At 38.3% G+C, this 25,238-nt stretch overlaps 1 protein-coding gene across 1 annotated transcript; it reads left to right on the forward strand.

Moving 5' to 3' along the window:
- Positions 1-1,246: 1,246 nt before the first annotated feature.
- On the forward strand, positions 1,247-25,012 carry NRDE2 (NRDE-2, necessary for RNA interference, domain containing). The gene is made up of 14 exons (XM_026046408.1): positions 1,247-1,316; positions 6,123-6,231; positions 8,293-8,511; positions 9,847-9,996; positions 11,449-11,908; positions 12,095-12,497; positions 15,242-15,375; positions 16,073-16,196; positions 17,064-17,236; positions 17,842-18,228; positions 18,927-19,855; positions 22,100-22,238; positions 23,658-23,729; positions 24,376-25,012. The coding sequence occupies exons 1-14, from the start codon at positions 1,247-1,249 to the stop codon at positions 24,499-24,501; spliced, it is 3,495 nt and encodes a 1,164-aa protein (XP_025902193.1). The 3' UTR covers positions 24,502-25,012.
- Positions 25,013-25,238: the final 226 nt, after the last annotated feature.

The raw sequence follows: 25,238 nt of genomic DNA on the forward strand, positions 1-25,238 counted from the left end.
ATCCTTACAAAAGGGGGGGGGGGGGGTTTGGCACAACTGAGTGGAGCCAAACAACATTTTTGTTAATATATTTATAATAGTACTTTTTGCCTGCGAAGGATTATAAAATATTCATATAACATTATCGAAATGCATTTTTGCAGGGTTGTAAGATAAAAACTGCAAAATAAAGCTTGCTAAATGTGTAACTAAAGATTTTACACTCAACTTTTTCTCCAGGATGGGCACGGTTCACTTAGTAAACCAGATAAATTCAACACCTAACATTTTAAAAGCCTGATTTTAATTAATCATAAAATAAAAAGAAATAATATAATAATATAATCAACTTCCACACAAATTTAGCTTCTGCTTCCGATAATGGGAAATACTGCCTTCATGAAGACTCTACTAGTGTTCAATATCTATTTAATTTGTTGATGTTATAATAAAATATGCATGGCAAAAACAATAGAACTCTCAGTTAATTTATCCCTCTCTTTTATTCATAGTTATGGCTGATGTCCAAAATGCAGGTCTTTATTTAAGATCCTTATAAACTCCTTAGTTATTTAATTCACTCACAGAAAACACATTTTCTCTTTTTGTATTTTCTTTGTTGAGAAATTTTTAGATACCATCATTATGAATAGCTGAAACAATGTGTGTAATGACATTTCAACAAATAAAAGTGAATGGTTTTATCATGAAATCCATTTAGTTTATCTGGAATCTAAAGTGTCAATCTCTTTAATGGGCTTTTTGTCCAGTTCCTAAAAGAAAAGGATTTTCAGTAGACTGGTGGTAGTTTTCCTAGCATTGAAGTTAGAGTAAAAACTTTCACATTTCAATACCTGTTCAAATTGGATTTTAATCTTATGGTCTGAAAACACTGCTCTACATTGATAATTGTTTTCACAGAATTTGTGCACCTGTTAACAACCTCTACCCTCTGGTTAAGTTAGAGCAACATTGTTAATGAATTTTAGAACTGCTGGAAAAAATTATGACATCAGGAACAAACATTTATACAGACAAGATGATGCAAGTTTTCTCAGGAAAAGGGCTAAAAATTGCACGTGACAAGAGAAGGCTTAGCTTTTATTATTATTTTTAGAATTTAGTCATCAATTCGTGAGTGGCGGGCTCCTTCCGCCGCAGCCCGCCATTTTGAGAGCCGCGGCGGAAGGACTACATCTCCCAGCGTGCTCCGCGCCCCGGCGCCATCTTGCGCGGCCGCGCAGGGGCGGCGGAGGCGGGCTGGGACATGGCGCTTTTCCCGGCCTTTGCCGAGTCCGGGGAAGCCCCAGCCAGCGGCGGCGACGGCTCTCGGAGAGGTAAAATCCCGGGGGAGACCTCCGTCCCCCAGCAGCGCCCCGCGGGCCGGCGCTTGGGAGGCCGTTTCGCAGTCATTCGCCGCCCCGCGCGGCCTCCTTCACCGGGCCAGCCTTTCCGCGAGCCTCTCGCCTCCTCGGCGTGCGCTCTGAGGGGCCTGACCCGGCCGCCCGCCCTGCAGCGGGGACGGGACGGAACGGGAGAGCCCGGCCCGCTCCGCAGAGCTCCCGCCCCCGCGTGATGACGCGCTGCGCGCGCGGGGCTGCTGGGGTCGGTGCCGCGCGCGGGAAGGCGGCGGCAGCCGTTGGGCCGCAGCCGTTGGGCGCGAAGCCGTTGGGCCGCAGCCGTTGGGGGCGCCGCCTCTGGGGCGCACCTGAGGCTCTGCTGCCTGGCCGGGTCTGTGCAGTCCCGCTGCTGAGGCATTTGTGTAAGTGCTGCCGTTTGGGATGTGCCTCCCTTGTACACAGGAAACATTCATATGTGTGTGTGCCTATGTATGTGCTTGGGCATATACGTTGTGTGCTCGAAACATGTTTCAACAGTCATGGTTGCTTTCTAGCAAGTTATACCTTATTAAATGGATGAAGAACTGGTGTGTGTTACCAAACTCTGATGTGTCTGCACAATCCCAGCCTTGACTTCTGCTGGGAGATGGCGTTGGGCTGCAGTCCTCTACCACCCCTTGGTCTTGTTTTATCAGCTAGACCCCACAGCAAGCAAGTATTTAAACAGAACTGTTTGCATAGGTTAATTTTTGTATGTATCTGGTCCTGTCTCAGTATTTGAGTTTTTGAAGCTTCAGGAGAACAGGGTGGTGGTTGCTGCTTTCCAAATCCTAAGCAGGTTGGTGGTTCCCATGGGTGGTATTGAAGCTGTTGATACCTACCCTGGCAGTGCAGAGATGTTTTAGCCATGCCGGGAACCGTTCTGATAATGATACTTGGTGCAGGGAGTAGTAGATTAGTGTATAATAAAAAGATCCCACAGTACAGCTTGTAGGAAGAGGGAAGCAGCAGAGATACAGCCAGACTTCTCTAGCAAGAGTAACTTCTGCTTATATTTTAAATATCTTGGAATTAAGCCTTTAGATTTGTTATGCATATTCTGTGTCATCACAGAATACCTGTTTGGAAGATTAGGTCACAGAAAAGAGGTTAAGACTGACTTTCAGATCTAGATCCAGTTATTAGCGCTGTTTCTTGAGCTTTTTTGGGGGCTCCATTGGAAGGTCTTTCTAAAAGTGGACATCACAATCATGGACAAAACTTAAGGGAACATCTCTTGCTCATTTTACATTTTAGATGATACTGCATTTTGTTGTTAACTACCACATTTCAGTACAAGCTACAAAAATTGTGTTAATTAGAACTGCTTTTATAGTGGCATGTATCAAATTTCACACATTCAGCTTGTGAGAACATGAGTGGCAACTCTGATATCTCTCTGATAGATGATTCTCAGAGCTAATATGAAGCCAAAGTCTGCAAGAGACAGAGATCATGTTTTTAATGCAAAATTGAGGTGCCTTTTGCAATCATTAAGGACTGCTTTGTAGTGTTATAGAAGTTGAGGCTATAATATTCTCTTCACGTTTCATTCTATGTCTTTTTTTTTTCTTAGAAAATTTCCTAAACCAATTGTAAATTAAGTGATATCTGAAACAAGTACTGCTGCACACTCTTGCTATCCTGTTAGTTGCAGACACCTATAAGAGTGTGAAATAATCTCACATATGCTTCCTTGCAATTACATTGTCAAGCTTAATTAGTTTTTGGTAAGAGTTGAATTACAAATTTATTAGTAATGCTGCTGAACAGAGCAATGGTAATAACTGGCTCCCTGACAGCAGTAAGCATTATGCACAGCATTATTTACAATCTGAATTATAGTTGGAATGATATGGTGGTTTCTACTGAAGGCAGACTTTCAGGATTCTGAAGGGCAGGAGAAAGTATAGCCCAAATCTTAAAAACTGCCTCTGCGGATGTGCACTGTAAATCTTTCTGGCTTGGGAAGCAATGCAAGGAATGCCATTGGACTCCTGCTGCTACTGCGCTTGTGGATGCGGATAGTAGAAGTAAACAATACATGTGGTTTATTATGAAAGATCTTTAAGAATGTAACTCCTGTCCCTGCACATAGGAAACGTTTTTAGACATTGGACAAGTAAAAATGATTTTAAAAGTGTAAAATTTTAAAATTGGGAATGCATTTTAATGTTTTGAAATATTTCTATTCAACCAGCTGATTCACTGGAGATTATTTACCAGAGGGTTTGACTTGTATGTTGTGGAATGGAAAAAATTGTATCTTAGCCTCCTGCAAAGGTTACTAATGAATTATTTACACATTACATAGGGAAACAAATCATTTATTAAGAATAAAGAGAAGCTGTAAGAATTCAAAGTGTATAAATGTGTAATACATCTTTGGAATAAGTGTAATGATTTTAAGGTCTGTGGGGCTAATAAGTTCTAGTTTTGTACTGGTAGGTCATTTTAATGAGCCTGCCAAGCAATAAGTGTTAAGTATATCTGAGTGATATTACAAACATGAAAAGGAAAAGTTTATTTTGTATTCTCCTTTGTTTTTGTAAATAAGCAAAAGCTCATATGTACAGATACTGAATTTAGTTGCATTTGTGTATATCTGTAGTAATGTGGACCAGTGATTTGCTCTGAGTTCATCTGCAGAGAACAGTATTTCAGGAATACAGTATCCTCTTGTGTTCCTTTACACCAATTCCTCATTACAAAAATGAGGAGAAATAATTTATGGCAGATACTTTTTTTTTTTTCTTTTTAATCAAAATCACATTAGTCTCAGGTGTAAGACAGAACTCTGCATAAAACTGTGACATTTATTGAAACATTAACTTGATAGGATTATGCAGTTATCAGGTATGTGAATTTTTTGAATTTGTATGTGTTTTAAAAGTGGAATTGCTACAGAATCATCTGAGAAAAACAAGTTGGTATTTCCTGGAAAATACTAAATACAGTTCTTCTAAGAAGTAATTCATCCTGTAGGTTGCTGCTTAATATATCCCTTACAGGAACTCAGTAAGAAATTAGCTTATTCTTGCACAACACACTATTCTCCAGCAGAGCAAGTAATTCTTTTGACAGGTGAGTCAAAGATTGCCTGGAATTAATCCAGCATAAATCTTCAATCTTGAAATTCCCCAAATGTTTTGGAAGAATGCTCTGTGGTAGATTTATAGTTTAAAAAGCAAAGACACTTAAAATGGGTAGTTTTGTGTTGGGATAGATTATTTTATATTAAATCTTTTTATTTTTTTTTAAATCATCCTTTAAATAGGCAAGTAAGAATCATGGTTTTAGGTTCTCAATTTAATTTAATTTTGCATTAATATCTCTAAAATACTTCCCTGATACACAAAATGATTCTTGTGACAATTTGCAGCAGAGAGGCAATGCATTTGTCCTAGGTATGTCCATTCTGGTTGCTGGACAGAAGGACACACAAGCTACACAACTGAATTTTTATTTACTGTCTGCATTACCTGTTTGATGAGTTGAGAAGTGCTGCATGGCAGTGTTCTGTAGCGTACTGGTTGGGGCACTTTCTGGGAAGTGTCTTTTGGTCTTTGCCAGTTCTCATTCCTTGCATTGTAGGTTCTGCATTGCACAGACATCCAGGTTCATATGAGGCAGGGAAAGTCACTTCATCGAGCTGGGATGGTCCCTTGGGAGGGCTGGAGCTTTGCTTGGGAATTCTTACTTCTCAGTGGGTTTAGCCTACAGTAGTAAACAGTTTTGCAGCCTGCCCCACTTTAATCCCATTTGTGAGCAATGATTCAGGGACATGAGACAAAGTTTTGTTATGAAGGGATGTTTCTGAGAGAAATGCTTTCCTAGGAGGAGAGAGATTTAGCCTGACAGGCAATAAGGTCGTGCTTTGTAAGGGCTAGAGGTTAGTGTAGTCAAAGGCACAGAGACCAGAGTGTGGCATGAAGATCACTGAGCTAAGATGACAGTAAAGAGCATGAGGGACCACCAGGGAGACAAAGCATCTTCCTCTTGTCATCTCCAGTGCTTTGACACGTGAGAGACTGCAGTTAAATTCTATGCCTAAGCAAAATCACATTCTATACCCTATACCCTGTCAGCATCTAGTTGATGACCTGAAGGTATCAGGTATAGATGTAAAATGTTAAATGCTAACTGATATGTCAAAATGAATGATATCAGTCAGCTTATTTATTTATTTTTAATGCTGTTTGAAAGGCTAATGATGGTTAGAGGAATGAGAATCTAGTTCTGTGTTATGACCTATATTCAAAGAAAAACTGATGGGAATGCCCACTCTTGGTAAGAATTCTCAATAAGATTGTGTTAAAAGTATTTTCTGTACAGGCAGTACAGTATATTCTTTGCATTTTTAAATTTAAGGTATATTGCATTTATTAACTACATTTAGGTTAATTAAGTCCTTCCTGTATTTTTTTTTTTTTTTTTTCAGTTTTATTATCCAGGTTGGGATCTTTACAACAGGAAAGATTTTGTTTATTAATGTCTACCATAGAAACTGTAGCATTTTCTTAAACATAAAGCTTAAATTGATGTTTTGGAAAGATTCTAGTTCCCTATTGTTTTGGTTTGTTAAAACCCAGTGATTTGCTAAATTGGAAATTTCATGGACTGCTTTCCAAAATGCTCGTCTATTAAAAATGACTTAGTAACTTTGTTGTGAATTTAGCTGTCTGCTGACTAGATGAATCTCCAACTTTCAGACAGCACAGCAAGCTCATTTGGATTTATCTCATGTTTTTTCTTTACCTGCAGAATTAGACTGGCTTAGTAACCCAAGCTTCTCAGCAGAGGATGCGCTCCGACTGCATCAGCACACTGCAGAAGCTGCAAAGCTCGCTCCTGAAAAATCACCACTAATCAGGTAGAATATATTTCAATATTCTTCTAAATAGCCTTGTTCTTATGGCCTGCCTATCCTTTGTTCTGTGTGACCAAATTCAGGAGCTTTCAGTGCTGTTTTTCATTTCACTGCTCACTATTTAAAAGGCCTGAACTGAGTCACGTCTAACAGTATGAATAATGCTTCTATGTCCTTTAACTTAAAATAATGAGAAATTATACTTATATAATTACATTCCCATTTTCTTTTTCACACAGCTGCGTTTAAATCATTGTTAGTTTGGCAAGGAGAGGGAGCGAGTGATCATGATTCTTCATTAGCTTTTGAATGCCCTAAGTGACCCTTGAAATAATGTAAAGATTATCATCTTTGTGACTTCTCTCTGGAAAACAGTTCAATCAGCCATTTTACAGTCAAGTATAGGAAATTTTTTACTTTTATAAAACTAGCCAAATGTGTGAATTAATGAAATATTGCATATATAACATGCAGCTGTACAGAAAATGCCCATCACTGAAGTGGTTGACTATATTCTTTTACAAAAAATGAGCTTTAAGCAGACAACTTTGAAGAACTGGAAGTGTTATGCAACCTGCACTAAAATAGGTGTTTTTATCTGCATATCTAGACTATAATCAAGACTTAGTAATTAATGGAACCGTTACTCCGTTATTGGCGTTTGTAATCATTGCAAATTTTGGAACTCAAATCCAGCTTTATTTGATACAAATTCATTTCTTTATGTTGACTATTGTTGGTAGTGATAGAAAATATTCATAATAAAAACCACAGCTGAATACCACTTCTTGTGTACCTCCTATGTTCATGTATAAATATATTGTGTGAATGAAAACTTTTTCTAATTGCTGTTTTTTTCTTCAAATATTTTCAGATTTTTAATATTATGAAGCTAATAAATTCACAAATTGCCCTTCAAATAGTGTGCTACAATAAAAATGCCATATTTGAATCTTTGAAAAAGAATTTGTACACAGAAAAGGAAAAAGTACCCAGAGAAATATGTTAGTTTGGTTTTTTTGCGTATTAATAGCACACACTCTCAGTTCAATGAGCAGTAACTCTACTGGAGTATGTGTGGAGCAGGGTTCGCTCCTCGCTTATTCTGCGGCATCTATTTTTTCCTAGTACATTTAAATAAAGACACTGATTTGGGTAAGGCTCTTTTTGGATGTGCCCTGCTTTTGAAACAACGCATATTCTTTGCTGATGTATTGACGATTATTGAGCTTTGTCACTTCTCTGAAATATTCCTGATAGTTTCAGACACGGTTTAAAATGAGATTGTGTCATAGTAAAGGAATTAGATATATCTGATTCTTAAGCAAATACTTATGTCATTTCCGCTCATCATTAAGTATGGGTGTGCAGGTAGTGCATACAATGAAATGCATGCTTTTTGCAAAAAAAACTGACTTTTTTTTGACTTTTTGATGTTAGTTGTCATTTGCATGTAATGTTTGTTACTACATTATTTTACATGACAGCATTAATGCCGGTCACCCACAGCAGTCTTTTGAGAGAAAAAATTAGACTGAAAGTGATTTTTTTAAAAATGTTTTCAATATTTCTTGAGCAAATTGTAAAGAAGGGAAAAAAGGGACACGTTTTCTCTTTTTCAAGATTGCCCTGAAAGGTTTCTGATCTTTCTAACTTGACCAGAGTTGACTTAACAAAGGAGTTGGGAAGTCTTAACGGCTCAAGCTGAAAGTCATTCTTGAATTTGATGATGATAACGTATGGATATTGATGTAGTTAACACATCAAAATATCTTTGACAACTCAAACTTTAAGACTGGCAATTCAGTCATTCCAGAATCCGGGGGGGGGGAGGGGGGAAAGGGGGGCAAAACCAACAACAACAAATTTTTTTCATTTAATGCGGATTATTTCACAAGTATAGTTTTTGTGGCCGTTAACTCTCATCTCCAAAATTATAGGGAGAATCAAGATAGAAGGTGAAAGGACTGCACGCTTTGAAAGAAAGTGGTGTTCTTTTTTGTGTTGTTTTTTTTTTTTAAACAGTTTTACTAGTAAAATATTTAAGGAATTGTTTCCAACCAGGAATACTTCAAGATCAGATCTGTCAGAGGAAAGCGATACAGATGAGAATCTAGACAAGACAACTAAGAAGAGAAAAAAGAAAAAACATCACCACCATAAAAAAACAAAAAAGAAAAGCAGAGAGGACTCCAGTAGCAGTGAATCAGACTTGGACACTAGGAGCATCAAAGACAAAACCACAGGAAGTGGTAGAAGTCGTGAAAAAGCAGCAGCTCCAAAGTATGTACTTAGTATAGTGCCAGATACAAGTTCAGTCTGTTTATCTATATGATTCCTTAACTTAGCGAATGAAATTCTTGCCACTGGTGGCAGTGTCTTATTCTTCAGAACAGAACAGGGAATGGCAATAATGAAACATACTTTTAAAGGCAGAGACTTATTTTAAATTTTTGTAAGCTTCTTATTTCCTTTCATGAACCTTTGATTAACTGAGACATGTTAGAGAGGGATTGTATTTAACGTTGTTCTTCATCCAGCAGCTTAAAAGGCAGTTATTTTGCCTTGTAACAATACCTTCTCCTTCACAGAGGTAGTTTCTTTTTTTTTCCCATATTAAGAGTTGTATGAATCTAGCGGTATTTATTACATCCAGCCTTTAACTGTTTTTTTGATATATGCTGTATGTTTCATATATCTTGTTCATACTACATCTAACTGGGTATTTGAGTGTCTGAAATTGTTTTACTTGATCTTGTTTGTTGATTCCAGAAGCTATAAAATACTGTGTAATTAGTGGAGGTGTCATTCCTATTCAGAATAAGGAAATAGATTTCTAGTGTGAGTGTGATCTTTGAGCAGAAAAAATCCCAGTTTGGCATATGTAGTCCTGCATTTTTTTCCTTCACCTGGATTTTGATCATTTCATTCAAAGTATCCCAGTCTGGGTGAGGATTAGTGGAAATTGTCCACTTTCCATGTAAATCACCTTTCCCTGCTTATCATCATGTTTGCTTATTTGAGCAGCCATTTTGCCTTTCTTTGATTCCCTAGTTGTTATGTGAATAGTATCACTTGCTCTGTCTGTGATTCACAGCATCTCTTTAAGTGTCGTAAGTCATGTGGAATTCTAGAAAGCTTCTCAAGATTATAACACTCTGGTTACATATTTAGAACATTAATTCTGATGAGGAGTTCGAAGTATCCCATAGTTCTTAGGCTAATGGCAAGTTCCACTTAAATAATTTAGCTATAATTTATAAACCACTTTGTACTTTATACCCATGCATTTGATAAAATGAGTAGACTCACAATTTTAGATTATAGTTTACCAAAAATTTAAGTAAACCTGGTTATTGCATTTAATAATCATGGAGCTCCTGGTAAAGCCATGAGTTTTTGCCTTTTTATTATTGTTATTAATTGTCTTGATGGCCTCTTCAGTGTAATTCCAGTTTGCCAGCATGTAACTAACTTTATGATAATGATTCATGTACCATAACTTTCAGCAAATTACTATGAGCTACAGAAATGCAACCTTTTCTGGTTTTGTAAATGCTGCTTATGTGCCACAAATATTCAGAAAATATTTCTCTCTTTTTTTTTTCCCCCCTTCAGTCTAGATAATAAAACATCAAATCTTACCAGCAATCGTTCTGTTTGGCTTGATGATGTCCAGGCTTTCACATCAGAAACGTTCAGAATAGACAAGAAATCAGATCCTGCAAACTGGACCTACAAATCTCTATATCGAGGGGATATTGCAAGGTGCAGTATGTTGGTTTGTACTGGAATTCAGTCTGTCTCAAGACTCGTTAACTTCAGTCTGGCTGTGAAAAGCTATAAAATTTTTTTATGTTGAAAATGAGAGATGATAACAAATGCAGGACTAGCTTATGTCAAAATAAGCCTCATATTATGTGGAAGTATTTTAAGAGTGAAAAGATACCATGAAATAATAAAAATAAAGTACATCATCAATTTTTTTTAAAGCATTTACTTTTAGTAGCCTGCGAGTGTGTAAACTCACAGAACTGCCATTTCAAGTTGGCTGCATGGGACAGATATAAAAACATGAGTTTGAAGTCAAAAATCCTAGGTTCTGTTCTGTCCTACCTAGTATGTGGGTAATCATACTTCTTGATCTCTTTATTGCCCTGTATCAGTGAGTAAAAAGGAAAACAAAGATGCTAATTATTGCACACAGTATTTGTGAAATTTGATTACTTGCAGGTTTAGATATCCTTGCCTGAAAGGTACACTACCTTCTTAGCAAATGGATTCTATGTTAGATTACCCAGACTTTGCTTAAAAGGTATCTTCCTTGCACAGGTTGCTCTGTTTCAAGTGATATTAGATGAAATTGCGTATTAACATCCCTGGTGGGATACTGGTGTTAGGGCCTCAGAACACATCTACATGCAATAGCAGACTTGCCCGTCTAAGGGAGCATACCCTTGCCTTGTGTATTGTTTGTGACCTTTTCCTTGATATGTTTGTCAATGGTTGTTAGATATAAAAAATAACTATTTGCAAAGAGGAGATTTACGGAGCTTATTTTAGTGTCTGTATCTCTGTAGTGCAATAGCCTACCTACAGTCCATTTCAGTTCTGTGCCATCTTCAGACTTGCCTATTGCTTAAGGTGGAAAGTAGTATTTTGGAATTGCACATCACTGGTTCAGTCACTGAAATAACATTTTTGGTAGTATTTTAATTTGTCAGTTTTTAGGATCACTGGGGACTCTCTCCACTCTTATTCAGAACTCTTCCTTTCCTTCTTCATCTCAATCCTGCCATCTACCTCCCCTTATTGGCATCTAAGATAGATAGAAGCTTAGGGATACAAAAAGATACTACAGGACTGAACTACTGGTGTCTGATTAATCTGATCTGAATAAAAATCTTAAATGATATTGCATCTGTTGTGCTTTCTCTGGGTTTGTCTAAATGGCTTAAAATTATTGGAGGAAGATCTTCTACTAACACATTAAGTCAGAGGAAATGTAATATAATAGTAATTTTGATGGTAGCAAAAAACATATAATTGAAGCATTGCATAAAAAAAATACCAAGATATCAAGTTTTTCTTACACTCTTAAGTCTTGGTCTATGTGTTACATGGGTCAATTTGAAGTGCTCAATGTAGGCTTACTTTCGAAAAAAAGGTGCCTTTTCTAAAATGTATTTTAAGAGATTTAATAGTATTTTTCCATACAAGGTATAAAAGGAAAGGAGAATCCTGTCTTGGCATAGATGTGAAGAAACAACGTATAACATGGGCTGATTCTGCATCAGAAAAGAAGCGATTGCAGAAGCAACCTGAGCGCTATTTCACGAAGAGCAATGTGAAGATGCTGACCACGGATGGGATTCCTGTTCACAGTAAAAGTTCTCTCTCTGACTCCACTACTTTTATACCAGTTCCCCACATGGAAACTTTTGATCCTCCAGACTCAACAGAGGTAAATCCTCTTGGGATTTATGATCCATCTACTACAATGTGGCTGCAAGGAAAAGGATGTGAAGAAAGAGCCCTCGAACCTGCAAAGCAGCAGGCATCCCAAGAGCCTGGGATAAATACCAGCTCGGTTCTCCTGTCCAAAGTGGAAGAGCATAACAAGAAGGTCAGAGAAAACCCAAGAGATATTCATGCTTGGATGGAGTTTGTTTCTTTTCAGGTATGTTTCTGACCTAATTATTGGCAATATAGTAATTAAATAAAAGTGTGGTATATTGTAGTTTCATTTGTTTAGAACTACATAGCTTTAATGGTAAAGAGTGATCTGTTGATTGGTTTTCACAAATGACAACGTTCCTCTGTGGTGGTTCTTCCTAATGTTGTCATGATTTCTTTTTATTTTAAGGATGAATTGATGAAAGGACCTAGTCCTTATGCCAGTAAGGGAGAGCAGGAAGTAAGAAGAAAATCACTGAAGCTAATCTTGGAAAAGAAACTAGCTATTTTAGAGAGAGCTATTGAAAGCAATCCGGGTAATGTTGACCTGAAACTCGCCAGGCTGAAGATTTGCGCAGAGTTCTGGGAACCACCAGCTTTGATCAAAGAATGGCAGAAGCTAATTTTCTTACATCCCAATAGTCCAGACCTGTGGAAAAAATATCTCCTGTTCTGTCAAAGCCAGTTCAGTACTTTTTCTGTTTCAAAAATCAATAGTCTCTATGGAAAATGTTTGACTACGTTGGCAGCTGTACATGATGGTAGTATGGTATCACATCCACTACTGCCTGGCACAGAAGAAGCTATGTTAGGTAAGGTTATTGTTATTTATTTTATTCATTGCTTATTAATATTATTTTTATTTTTATTTATTTATATGTTATGGTGAGAAATGTTTTTATAGGAGTTTACTGCATTCTCTATAGAAAAAGGTTTTCATATATATTATGGGAGATTTTTATTCTCCTCAAAATGTCTGGTATCCTGATTCCTGAGCTGAGAATTGAAACAAATATTCCAACCAAATATGGATATAGTAGATGCTTTCCTTCCCCAGGAGAGTTTGTCTAATGTGCTGCACCATTTCCAGTACAAATGTCAAGGTTAGAGAATTGCAGCCAACACCAAAGAGATGTGCTTTTATCTTTGAAAATATATTTTTTAAAATGGTTGGCTTGTGAAAGAGACAGTTATCTGGTGTTCAGGAATCTCATACTCACCTTAATCTGGAAAAGAAAAAGGTGATGGAAAGTCTGGCGTGAAATTTTCTTGATTGAACTCTGTCAGCAGATTTGGAACTCTAAAACAGATGATGATGTCTCCTGTATTTATTATATACATATATCTACAATTTATAATTTTTTATATAATCATCCCTGTAAGGAAATAAGTGAGATGCTGGACCACATCCAGGAAAGAAATAGATTCATGCTCTGTTTTGACACAAGCTTTAAATTGATTTGGAGCCAGATGACTTAACCTATGGTGCTGCAGTTCATTTGACTTCTCTGTCTCAAAGGGTTGTCATGGTTATTGATCTATAAAGAACACTCAGGCGGGAAATACTGGTGTCACTATAAGTATGGATTTTTTTTTCTTTTAAAATTTATTTTAAAACTATGGGAGAATATTATGAGATAGTTGATCTTTCTTCATATGTGGTGTAGGCCAAGGAAACTCTGTTCCATTTGAGCTATATAGCAGCTATTACGTGATATCCAGTCTGGGTGTAAAGACTTGAGTTGTTGGATTGCCAGCTGATTTCAAGGGCGATACCTTACGTTGTTCATTCAATCGTCTTGGATCAAATACTGGAAAATGTCCTATAAAGGAAAAATCTGGTGCTTAGAGGTGAATGTTGGACTGCCTGATGTTCTCTAAGTACATCTGCCTTCTCTAATTTCTGACCCTTAAGTCACTTCTTGCAACAGCATGCATTTTGTCAGGGCAAATGAATTACTGAGCCTTTATTTCTCAAACAGGAAGGATTCTTTTTTTCTCTTCATGGGGAGCACAGTTGATTTGCTTAACTATTGATTTTTCGATAGTTCAGTAGGGTCCATTTAACTGTTTAATATTTTCTGAAAACATCATTGTTGACAATGCATAGGTTCAGAATTTTTCTGAACAAAAAGAACAAAAATTTTCATTTTTGTTCCTATTCACTCTTGTGTGTGTGTGTATGAACAGTAATTTATTACACACTTGCATCCTCCCCCCCTCCCACCCTCACCCCAGGACTCAAATAGCAGGAATGGGAAAACTTCCAATGGTCTGGTATTTTTTTTAGTACCTCGACCATCTGTAGCTCCTGGGCTGAAGTTGGACTGATGGTGTCCTTTTACTTATTAGGAAAATTACCAAATTACCCACTCACAAATTAGTTATGGAATGATATTGTAACTGCATGGTAGGCTTTTATATTCAGCCTTTTACAAAGTGCAAGAGCTGCTTTTTAGTAGTGGTAGGCTGTGCCATCTAGTGTTCAGCAGCGTACAGTACTACCTCTTGGAAATACAGGGGTCATTTTTAAACCATGAAATCTGGGAAAGCAAGGAAAAATTGTTTTAGAAGTCTAAATCAGTTTTTATTTCCAAATTTTTGTTTGAGATTTAGTAGTTCAAATTTACTAGCTTTTGTTATTGTAAAGTTAATGCTTATGCACACTCTTTGTTTTTTTTTTTAAATATCTTTAAATATCTGATTCTTAGCGATTAGAAGAAAATAGGTTCCTTTGCAGGAGATGCTAGCAAAATGCCTGTTTTGTCCCAGCTGAATTCAAATTTTTATGCCAATGAATCTGACCTGAGTCTGCATGCAGAGCAAACAGAGTACAACATTTGCCATTTGCATGTATAGAAAAATAAGACAGTCGTCACAATCAATTGAATTTATATATGAATATATAAACAAGTAAGCTGGGGCCGTGTTTCCCTTTGTAAAGTGGACCTTGAGGCTCTGTGTAGCAGGGCTATAGCAGTGATTACAGAAATACTTTTGAAGGACAGGGGTAGGGCTGTCTACTTGCAAGTGTTAATGCTTTAGCCAAGAGACCAGACTTCTCTTAACTGAGTTTTTACCTGAATAGAAAAAAAATGGGAGTGACAGTTGGAAGGAAAATGCTTTGTTACAAGGTATATTGCCAATGTAACTACCTCTTGGAAAAATGATGTGAAAAGTATTTGTTACACTGGCTTACTGTGTGAATTGTAATAATACCAGCATCTCCAAAGACACTGTGACAGATGCTGGATAAAACGAAGTTGAGACCTCCTACATATAAATTGTTTTCATCATCAAATGCAGTACGTGTGTGACATGAATTTGGGACACATATATAAGGTGAAGGGTTTGAAAGCAGATGAACTACAACAATTTTGACATGTATTTGTGACAGTTCCTTCGTGTTTGAGTCCTCGGTTTGATAACATTCCAGGACAGCTAAGCTCTACAGCAGTTCTTGCTAGAGCATGTTTATCTTCTGTATATTTGGGACCCATAATAAAGACAATAAACTTCTTGTGAAGCTTTAATATTTTATCTCCTTTATTTACAGCTATTTTTCTTCAGCAGTGCCATTTTCTGAGACAGGCTGGCCATTCGGAGAAAGCAGTGTCTTTGTTTCAGGCTCTGATTGACTTCACCTTCTTCAAACCTGACAGTGTAAAGGACCTACCAACAAGGGGACAGGTAGCAATTTCATTTTAAACGGGTTTGTGTCTCTGTGTGTTATAAAAGATGCTATTAACAAAACAAGAAAAAAAAGGGATGAACCTTTAAGGACAAGTGATTACATTTTAAATTGTAACTTATTTTGGGGTTTTTCAAGGTAGCCCCAGCAGTTTTCCACTGCAGAGAAAAGTTTCTATAGTGCCAAATGACCATTTCTTTTCTATATAATGGAAGTGTGTTAACCAGTCATCTCGTGTCTTCTTTCTTACTAATTAAAGAATGAAAAAAAATCAATTGGTTGTCAGCTCAGCACTGACACATTGGTTGAACTGGTGTCTGCCATAGTGGGTGTTTTCATTGAATGTTTCTACTTTATTTTAAAAGTCCAGTGCTTCATTTTTCTTCACCTCATTCTTTATGCACTACTTTTAAGCTCTTCCTCTTGTGTGAGCACTCACATGTGCACCTACTTCAAATTCTAATGTCCATAACTGTATGTGCACTTTGATGTAATAACCTGACAAAAGACTGGAATATGTGATCCGGAAAAAATTAACTTCAGGATCCCTTAAAAAAGTATTCTGGTTTAGGGTTCATTAAACAAGATACTGAAAAACTGAAGATGACCCAGTTAGTCTTTTTACAGAATGATTCTTCTATATGTGACAGATTTTTTTTGCTTTGCTTTGCTTTTTTTTTCCCTCCTGTACTACAGGTGGAATTCTTTGAACCGTTTTGGGATAGCGGAGAACCTCGAATTGGAGAAAAAGGAGCCAAAGGCTGGAATGCATGGATGCACCAGCAAGAAAAGGGTGGCTGGGTAGCTGTTACAGAGCCTGGTATGCTCACATCAACATGTGTAGATGTTTTCCATGTGTTCTTCTAAAGAGTTTATTTAGAATGATGAAAGTTTTTTTTCCCTTTATTCTTTTTTCTCTCATAGTTTTGCATACTAGTTTTCAAAAATATTTATGAAGATTAAAACAAACTGTATCCCACTTGGGAGGAAAAATATCTGCTTTATGTTCTCTCTTTTCTATTGTTCATGGAATATTGTCATCCTTTCCAGCAATGAAAAACAGAGGGAAGGCTTGAGATGTGAGCCCTTCATTGAGCCCTGTGCCCATATGTAATGATAGGGCCCTTATCCCATAAGGTCTTTTTCATCGTATTGATAGCCCAGTAAGGATTGCAGTGATAGATGGGCGTTTCCTGAGGGATAGTTTGTTTCCCTAAGAATAAATGTCTGAAAAGTTTCTTCTCTTTGTTAGATCAGAAGAAGAATGAAACTTTTTTTCCCAAAAGATTATTTAAGTAACCATAATTACTTATAGTACTACTTTTGAAAATGGTTTATGAACAATAATATTCATAAAGCACATATGAGAAGTGGGCAAGTTAAGTTACATAGAAAGATGACTGTCTCTTGGTCGTAGCTCGCAAACTGTAGACGGTACTGTAGTCTCAGCCAGTTGGGGACTCATTTGTTGCCTTGTGAGGAAGTTTGAGTGCTGACACTGATCCTCTGGTCCAAAAAACTTGGAGATCTGCTTTTACACAGTTGGTATCAAAACTCCAATGTGCAAATTTTCAGCTCAATCTCATGTCTGTTAGAATAACATGGCTAAGTCTGGTTGTTAGAATTGGTGGTTTAGTTTTTTTTCTGTAGTAATCTTGGTGGGGGGTTGTTCCTCATTTGTTTATAGATGATGATGATGAAGAGATAGACGAGGATCAAGAAATAAAGAATAAAACTCTACCAAAATGGCAAATTTGGCTGGATGTTGAATATTCACGTGAAGCAAGACAATGGTTACCCTGGAGGCCAGACAAAACCAAGAAGCAGCCTGAAGAAGACTGTGAAGATCCAGAAAGACAGGTCATTGTTATATGACAAACAATAGATGATAAGACAATATTCTTTATATATGATTTCAGTGCTAGTGGATGTTTTAAAAAAGTAATTCTTGTCTTCTGTTTGGAATTCCCATTTCACATGTACCGTTTTGCTGAGACTGCTGAACTCCTTGGGAGGGTCATGATGAACTTTGGAAAGGGCTGTAACCAAATGGTCTGTCCTTGCTGTTATGTGGTTTTTCCCTCATCTGCATGTGTTTAAAATAGCTGCTTTAAATAAGCCAAGGATGTCTTGCTGTTTAGGTGCAATCAGATACTGATTTCCAAATACCAATGAGTTAAATAGCATAAACAGTAATATCTTTTAGCCTCATTGTGCAAGTTTCTTTTGGAGGTCCTCAATGATCCAGAAGAAAGAAATATCTTTTAAGCAACCTTGGAGTCTTAGTGAAAGATTGCATTGCTTGTTCAGCTTGTCTGTTATCAATTTGAATGAAATTCCCTTATCATTTAATAGAAATTATAAATTATTATTGACTTGAAAACTTATGTCATTAATTATATAAATTTAAGATTTGCTTTTTTTTCTTATTGCATCAATTAACAGAGTTTTTTTTTTGCATTTAGGTATTATTTGATGACCTTGGACCATCTTTAATCCAGCTCTCTAGTCCTGATCTTCAGCGTCGACTAGTGTACTCATTTCTGCAATTCCTGGGAGTTCCATGTACAAGTAGGCTCTTTCCTTCAAGCCTCTACATTGCCATGGATGAAAATAACATTTTTGACAGTGTTCTTTCTGATGAAAAGCCACTGACTTCCATGGATTTGCAGCTTTTTGGATTCAACAGTATTGGTCACATGGATACAATGCAGAGAAGACGACATCACATAGGCCACTATAAGGAAGGAGAGGAGTTCATACAGAATGCTTTTCAAGTTCTATTCATGCTGTTTTCAGGAAAGGAAAAATCTAATCTGTCTGCTTGCTGGCTGCAATATGAAATATCTAAGGTACTGTGGATTTTTCATTTAGTTGTTTTTGTGATGTGTGGCTTTCTTGGATACTAATGTTTATATTTAATTAAAACAGGTAAGTCTTGTAGGACCGAGTATTTAGGTAAAGAAATGTTAGTTAAGATTATGTCAGGAAAGAAATGATACCCTATTCTACCATAGATCACCATTGGAAACTTAGTCTTTCCTAAAAAAATTACATTACAGTGTTGTTGAAGGAAATAGCACCTAATCACTTGAATATGTGTTTATTTAAGTAAACCTTCTTTAATTCTTTTGTGGGCATCTATTAAAGAGCTAAGGTTGTCTTCCTGACTTGAATATTTCAGAAGCTTTAGTATTGTGTTATTCTTACGGACAAGTTCTCCCTCTTATCCGAGCATCTGGTCATTCAGATACTTGTCATTTATTTTTCTCAACAATTTCAGATTAGCAGCTCCTTCGTGTCAGGAGTTGGTCTCTTTTAAAGAGTGAAAATTTTTACTCGGAAAATTTTCGCTCAGAAATCTACTGCGGTGGCTTATGGCTGAAAACAGGCAGTGCTGCCAACTTACAACACCCAGTAGCAGCACCTCTGGCCAGTGGTGAAGTGTGAAATGATACAAAAACAAATGAAATCAAATAATGCTGTGCTGTGATTTTTTTTTGTTTGTTTGTTTTTTTCTCATGTCTCTTTTATTCACTGTGCTCTTCAGATAATTCAGTGTCTCCAAACAAAAAGAAAGAAGAAGCTGAAAGTGCAAGGGAGGAAAAGTAAAAAATTGGCCAAGAATCTCCTTAAAGCACCCGACAACCGCAATCACCTCTCCCTCTGGAAGCTGTATGCCTATCTGGAATGGCTACTTGGGAACATTGATGATGCTAGGAAGGTGTTTGATACAGCTCTTAGCACAGCAGGAACAGGAGGAGTGAAGAACCCCCAGCTCTGCAGCCTGAGTCTGCTCTATGCCCAACTGGAAGTGGAACTGCTAGAAAGTCTGGAAGGAGCCGTCATGTCACGGGCTGTTCATATATTGACCAAACTGGCTGAAAATGGACCATATGTGCCTTATAGCGGACAAGTAGTATCCGTTAATATCTTGAAAGCTAGGAAGACATATGACCATGAGGTGCAAGATTATTTAAACAAAATCTCAGCTGCTAATCAGAATCAGGTCAGCGACTCTAACCAGCTGGTTAACTTGGTTGGTTGTTACGCACTTTTCCAGTATTTGACTGTTGGGATTGATGCGGCAGTACTAATATATGCACAAGCTTCGGAAAAGCTTGAAGTCCCTGATCCAAAGAACTGTGAAAATCCTGGAGAGAATCTTGCTGTCCCAAATTTCCCTGCGGCGCTCGAAGACCTTTCAGTGCTGCACACAAACTTACTCAGGTTCCACATGAAAATCAGTGTCTACCCTTTGGGCCCGCTGCGAGAGGCGCTCGCGGCGGCTCTGAAGCGGCACCCCCATAACCTGGCTCTCTGGAGGTCCTTCGTCCTCGCCCAGAGGAAGTCTCACAGCGCCAGCAAAGCACGGAGGTTTTTCGACGGGATCACGAGGTCCGCTCTCTCTTTAGAGCCATGGCTGTTCGCAATCCGAGCAGAGCAGATGAGAAAAACACTCATTGACACTGTCCAGAGGTAATACCTGGGAGGCCCTTGGGCTTTTGTGGCTTTTTTCTTTCTTTTTTTTTTTTTTCCTTTTTTTGGTTTGTTTTCCTGCTTTGTCTAAGCACTTCACAGAAAAGGGGAAATGGTCTCATTTTGCATAAGAAAAAGCTGCAGCTGAGGGAGATTTTCTTGCTCAAGCCTGGACAGTGAGTTAATGGCAGGGTCCTGAATGGAATTAAAGACCACGATTGTAATCTCCTGTTTTTTCTCATAGTCTAGGTAGTTTGTTGATTTGATTACTTGACACTGATTATCAGGATATCATTTCTTTAAGTAATTAAAAAAAAGAACTACTATGAGCTTAGAGGACCAAAGTGGACATTATTAGCTTAGAAATTTTAGTACTACAGAGCTAAGGAGTGTAATAACAGAGCTGCATTTTAGTTTCTTGCTGAGCCCACTGCCCTGTATTATTCCTGGATCACGGAATACAATTGTGGCAAATTTCTCTGTTTCCATAGCGATTACTTGAGAGTTTAATCTTTACATGGAGCTGTTGCTATGTAGAAGAGCTTGGAAATTTCCCGAATTCACAGTGTGGTCTGGGCTCAGCAGATATTCCTCATTTTCCACCTTTCCCAGGAGCAAAATGAGCAAATAGGAGGTGTGGAGAACAGAGGTACATGTCCATTCTTGGAGCACAGTGTCTTTAATGGTGTGAAGCCTTTGCTTGGAACTACCTCTGCGGTGCTACCTACACCTAATCACCGTGACAGATTTGTTCTCTGTGTCCTGCATAGAGCAACAGAAAGCTCTAGAAAAACATCACCATGAAGCTTGATGTTGCTGCAAGCTTTCAGTATTAGCACTTGGTGGAATTATATAATTAGCAGTACTTTGAAGTGCTGGAGCACTGCTCTGGTTGCCAGAGCCTGGCAATGGGCACAGCGCGGGAGGTGTGCCCGTTGTTGCCAGTGCGATGGGAACCTGGGTTGTAGCAGCGCTGCAGCAGCCCCCAGAGCCAGGGACAATTCATACAGTGATTAACTTTTGCTGTTAATTACACACGGACACTATGTTAAGTTTTCATTATTGTTACTAGAATTTTATGTAAAAATACGGTGAGATGATTTTCTCTGCAGTACTTAGTTCTTTCACAATTGTCATCTTCTGCTGGCATTAGCTTTTCCTGTAGATTATGTTTGTGTTGGCAAGTCAGGTGTTGAAAGAGCAGAGAGCTACGCTGCTGCAATAGAAAGATAAATGTTTCCACAGTCATGGATAAAGAGAATGTTTAATACTGCAGTGACAAACTAGGAAAATGTCTATAATGTGTGGCTGTTTCGTGATTCGTTTTCTATTTTTACTTGTTTAGATGCATAGATGTAGTTTAGAGACATGAACATGTCTTAGCTCTAAAAGCTAAGTAGTAGTTTATATAAAACAATGTGAGATACAGCACTTTTTAAATCCTGATTTTAATCCTGACTATTCCTTGCGGCTCAGGTGAGGATAAGAGGCAACACCCTCAAAAGCCTTTGGAAAAAGCGGGGCGCGTCAGGGGGAAGCGTGGGATACGCTGGAACAAGCTGTGTGCTGGGGGGACACATGCGGCAGAGGCGATGCTGCCCTCAGCACTGTGCAGCTCTCCCCTGTGACTTGAGCGTCAGGATTAGCCTAGTCTGTGTCAGCTGTGGCTAGAGAGCAACACTTCAGTGGATGCCGAATGCTCCTAGTGTCTTCCCTTTGTGTTATGCACCGAGCCTGTGGGATTTATGCTACTGCATGGACAGGAAGACGGTTCCCTGTTGTAATCCCAGCTGGAGGCCAGCCTGGCTGAGGGCCCTGCCTGTGGAGGACACAGCACCTGGCTGCCAGAGATGCAGGCGCTGGGGGAGCCCCGCTCAGTGCGGCCGGGCCGAGCGCTGCGCTGAGCCCCAGCTTGCTTAGAGCCTGCGTCCAGTCTTTCCACGTTATGTCATGGTGCATGGTTATACTCGAGGACAAGTATCTGCCCCTGTTGGACAGCATTGTTTTTTCAACATGCTTAAGTAATATTCATAAAAATATCCAGTTTAGCTTCTTTTAATTGATACTTCCTATTTAGAGGAATGGGTGCAAGAAATCCCTTCTCCGACATGCTGAGCTCATAGTCTGACTACTCACAGTACCACGAGAATGGTTGACACGGCTCCATCTTTGTCCTCCTTCACCTGGACGTGGCCCCTTGGCTCATGCTTAAAATGCTTCCCATTTTCTCTTTCTCTGTTTCAGGGCGGATGTTGGTGAAGTACACGCTACTATTCCCGAAACGGGCTTAACAAATCGGATTATAGCTCTGTTTGAGCACGCAGTTCAGAGTGAAAATGGCACCCACTGCCCGCTGCTGTGGAGGATGTATTTGCACTTTCTGGTGAGAGGAGAGCGTTGGCCTTAGCTGATTTATAGCACTTGGAATTTCTCGTGACCATCAATATGATGCTGTAACACGAATGAATGCAGAGTATTGCATAGCATACATATCGGTGGGAAGGCAGTGCATCTGCAGGTGGTAACACTCCTGGCTGTTTGGAATATTAGGGAAAACGTAACTCGTGGGGGTTAGGAGTTGTTTTTTTGCAGTATGGTTTTAGCATAGATACATGGAAGAGACTGCACTGTAACTCTGTATAGATTATAATTACATACGAAGAGTTCCTCAAAACGTCTGAGAATGGGGAGATTCTGCCAAGTGTTACTCAATATAAAGACAAATAGGATGGGGAGCAAAATTTAGCAAAAGAGGAAGCAAACTGTAGGGATGTAGGATTCTGCTTTTTTTTATTATTTTATTTTTATTTTTAAGACAGTGAACAAACATCTCTTGTTTTTGTTACCTTCAGGTGTACTAGTAGATTTGTAGGGAAACTGTAAGGCTTTCAGTTTTTCAGTCAAATTCAAATCTGGGTTTTTATATCACTTTCAGATCTGAATTATAAAAATACAGTGCATGAAGATGCCCAGAATCTGCCATCACTCCTCTTTTTTTTTTTTTTTTTTTTTTAGTTAGTTATGGTCAAGTATAATAGAAGGCATTGTTTTATTTCGACTCCTCAAGTATTTTATTTTTCTCTGTTATTTTATCCATATTATAAAAACTTTCCCAGCTCAGTATTTTGATGAATTAATTTCAGTGCAAGAGAGATATATTGAACCCCCTTGAGCATAAAGGAAGACGTAGGGTCTGTCAGGGAATTGAAAGAAAAACATGAACTTTTTGTGAGAGTGCAGAAGAAATGGTTGAGAGAGATGTGGCCTTCACCAGCTCCTGAGCAAGATGGGGCATATGCACAATAAATATGTGTGATGGCTGCAACCCAAATCTGTACAAATGGACATGTACAAATGCAAGGTGCTTATTTGAAAAATGAGGTTGAAGGAAGGTGATAGCAAGTTGATGGCAATCCAAGGACACTTGGCTGTTTTCTGTCTTTCAGTTAAAAAAGATTTTCCCTTTGTCCAAAGATCTTGGGTGTTTTTCTTGTAGCGGATCTGGTGCAAGTTCTGTGTCATTTGCACTCTTGCTCATTGCAGTAATAGTTGTCAGCAAAGGGGCTGATTTTAAGTGAAATGTACAGCTTTGTGCTAGTGTGTGTTCCAGTGCTTGTCTTAGCCCTTAGAACTGTGCAGCTCTCGCAGGATCTAGTGAGAAAGACCCCTCAGCAGAGCAGCACTGACTATTCTTCAGTGCAAACTTCTCTGTTTTGGAAATAATTGTGTATTATTTCAGCTATCACTGTTTATTGAAATATCAATACCTTTTTTCTTTTTTTTTTTTTTTTTTTCCACACAGGCTTCACTAGGAAAAACAGAGAAAAGTAAAGGATTATTTTACAGAGCCATTCAGAACTGTCCTTGGGCAAAGGTAAGCACAAAGAAGGTATAAACATATAGCGAGGACTTTGATTTTTGTAACTCTGTTTAAAAAAAGATTAGTTATCATAATGAGTTGCATGCAGATGAAGGGAGCACTTTCCAAAGAAAAAAAAAAGGGTGAGAATGTTTGCAAGCAAGGGATGCATCGTTCCAAAGGGGGACAAGGGCAGTAGGTGATGCCTTGCAGAGCAGAGCGGTACTGTGCTGCTTCTTTAAGTTAGTAAGTACCTGTCTCTGTAGCATCTGGCAATGACTAAGTCCTGCAGAGTGTATTTTGTTATAAGCTTGTTGGTAGCAAAAATAAGTAGGCAAGTTAGATTTTGTTGTTTTAGGTTATATTTAAATATATGATTCAGGAGCCCAAGTGAAGTCTGTGTAAGCTATAACTGCTGCAGTATTTGACCTACATTTAGTCTTTGGAATGGAAGGATTTAGCATGAATTGGGAAAGATTGGACATCTGTATAACTGTCCTTGTAAAAGTACTAAACTGATTGCATTATACTTGTAATAATGTGTGGCACTTTCTTGCATTCATGCTGCAGAGTTGTTTGCATGTGTTCCTTGTTGTCAAGTATCTTCTTATGCTAGAAAGACGGTAGAGAAAAATGTTTTAATATTAGCATTGTTTTCTAGGTACTCTATATGGATGCAATAGAGTACTTCCCTGATCAGCTGCAAGAAGCACTTGATCTAATGACTGAGAAAGAATTAAGAGTGCGGGTGCCTATGGAAGAGCTGGATCTCCTTCTGGAGGTTTAAAGGAAGTGAGTCAAGAATGGAAAAAGTGCAGAAGCTGGTGCCAAACCTGGCAGTTAAAACTGTCTCTCTGCAACCACGAACTCTCTTGGGGCTTGGGTACTGTGTACCTAAAAGGCAAACAGACTTGCTGGAAGGTTTACTAGCTACAAGTTATACTGCAATCAGGTACTGCATTTTGCCCACAAAAAAAAAATGCATCCCTTTTCTCTGAAGGTAGAGCTGGCTTCCACTGGAGGCTACTCTCTCCTAACTAGCTTCTCCTATTGAACATTGCCCACATTTCTTAAATCTGTTGCTTGAAATTATGTTCCTGGGATTCAGTGGAGATTCTGTACACAGCAGCTCCGGCTCAGGGAGCAAAGGAACTCAAGGTGCCCACGAGGCTACAGTGCTGCCCTGCAGTGGGCAGGGCTTAAGCGGGGAGCTCTGCTTGTAGACTGGTACCTATTTTGGACTTGTATTTGTATGTTTGGACAAAAGACCACTTTAATATGAATATTTATAGAAAATATACCAGAATACTTTTAATTTTGGCTGAAATTTGAATTATTTTTGTTTCTTAACAGGTCTGAGAGAGAATTCAAAGTGAAGTTTTATAGATAACATCTCTATAAGCAGTGTATTTTTAAACAAGTTGTTGTAATTAATTATTCCCTTTTTTCCAAATATAGGTAACTGTCTTGAGGGAAGTAGAGGGTGGTTTTCTCTCTGTTTTCACCAGAAAAGGCAGAATAGTC

The sequence above is a fragment of the Nothoprocta perdicaria genome, unplaced genomic scaffold (genome assembly GCF_003342845.1).
Source record: "Nothoprocta perdicaria isolate Ctin4 unplaced genomic scaffold, notPer1 scaffold_108, whole genome shotgun sequence".
Lineage (NCBI taxonomy): Eukaryota > Metazoa > Chordata > Aves > Tinamiformes > Tinamidae > Nothoprocta > Nothoprocta perdicaria.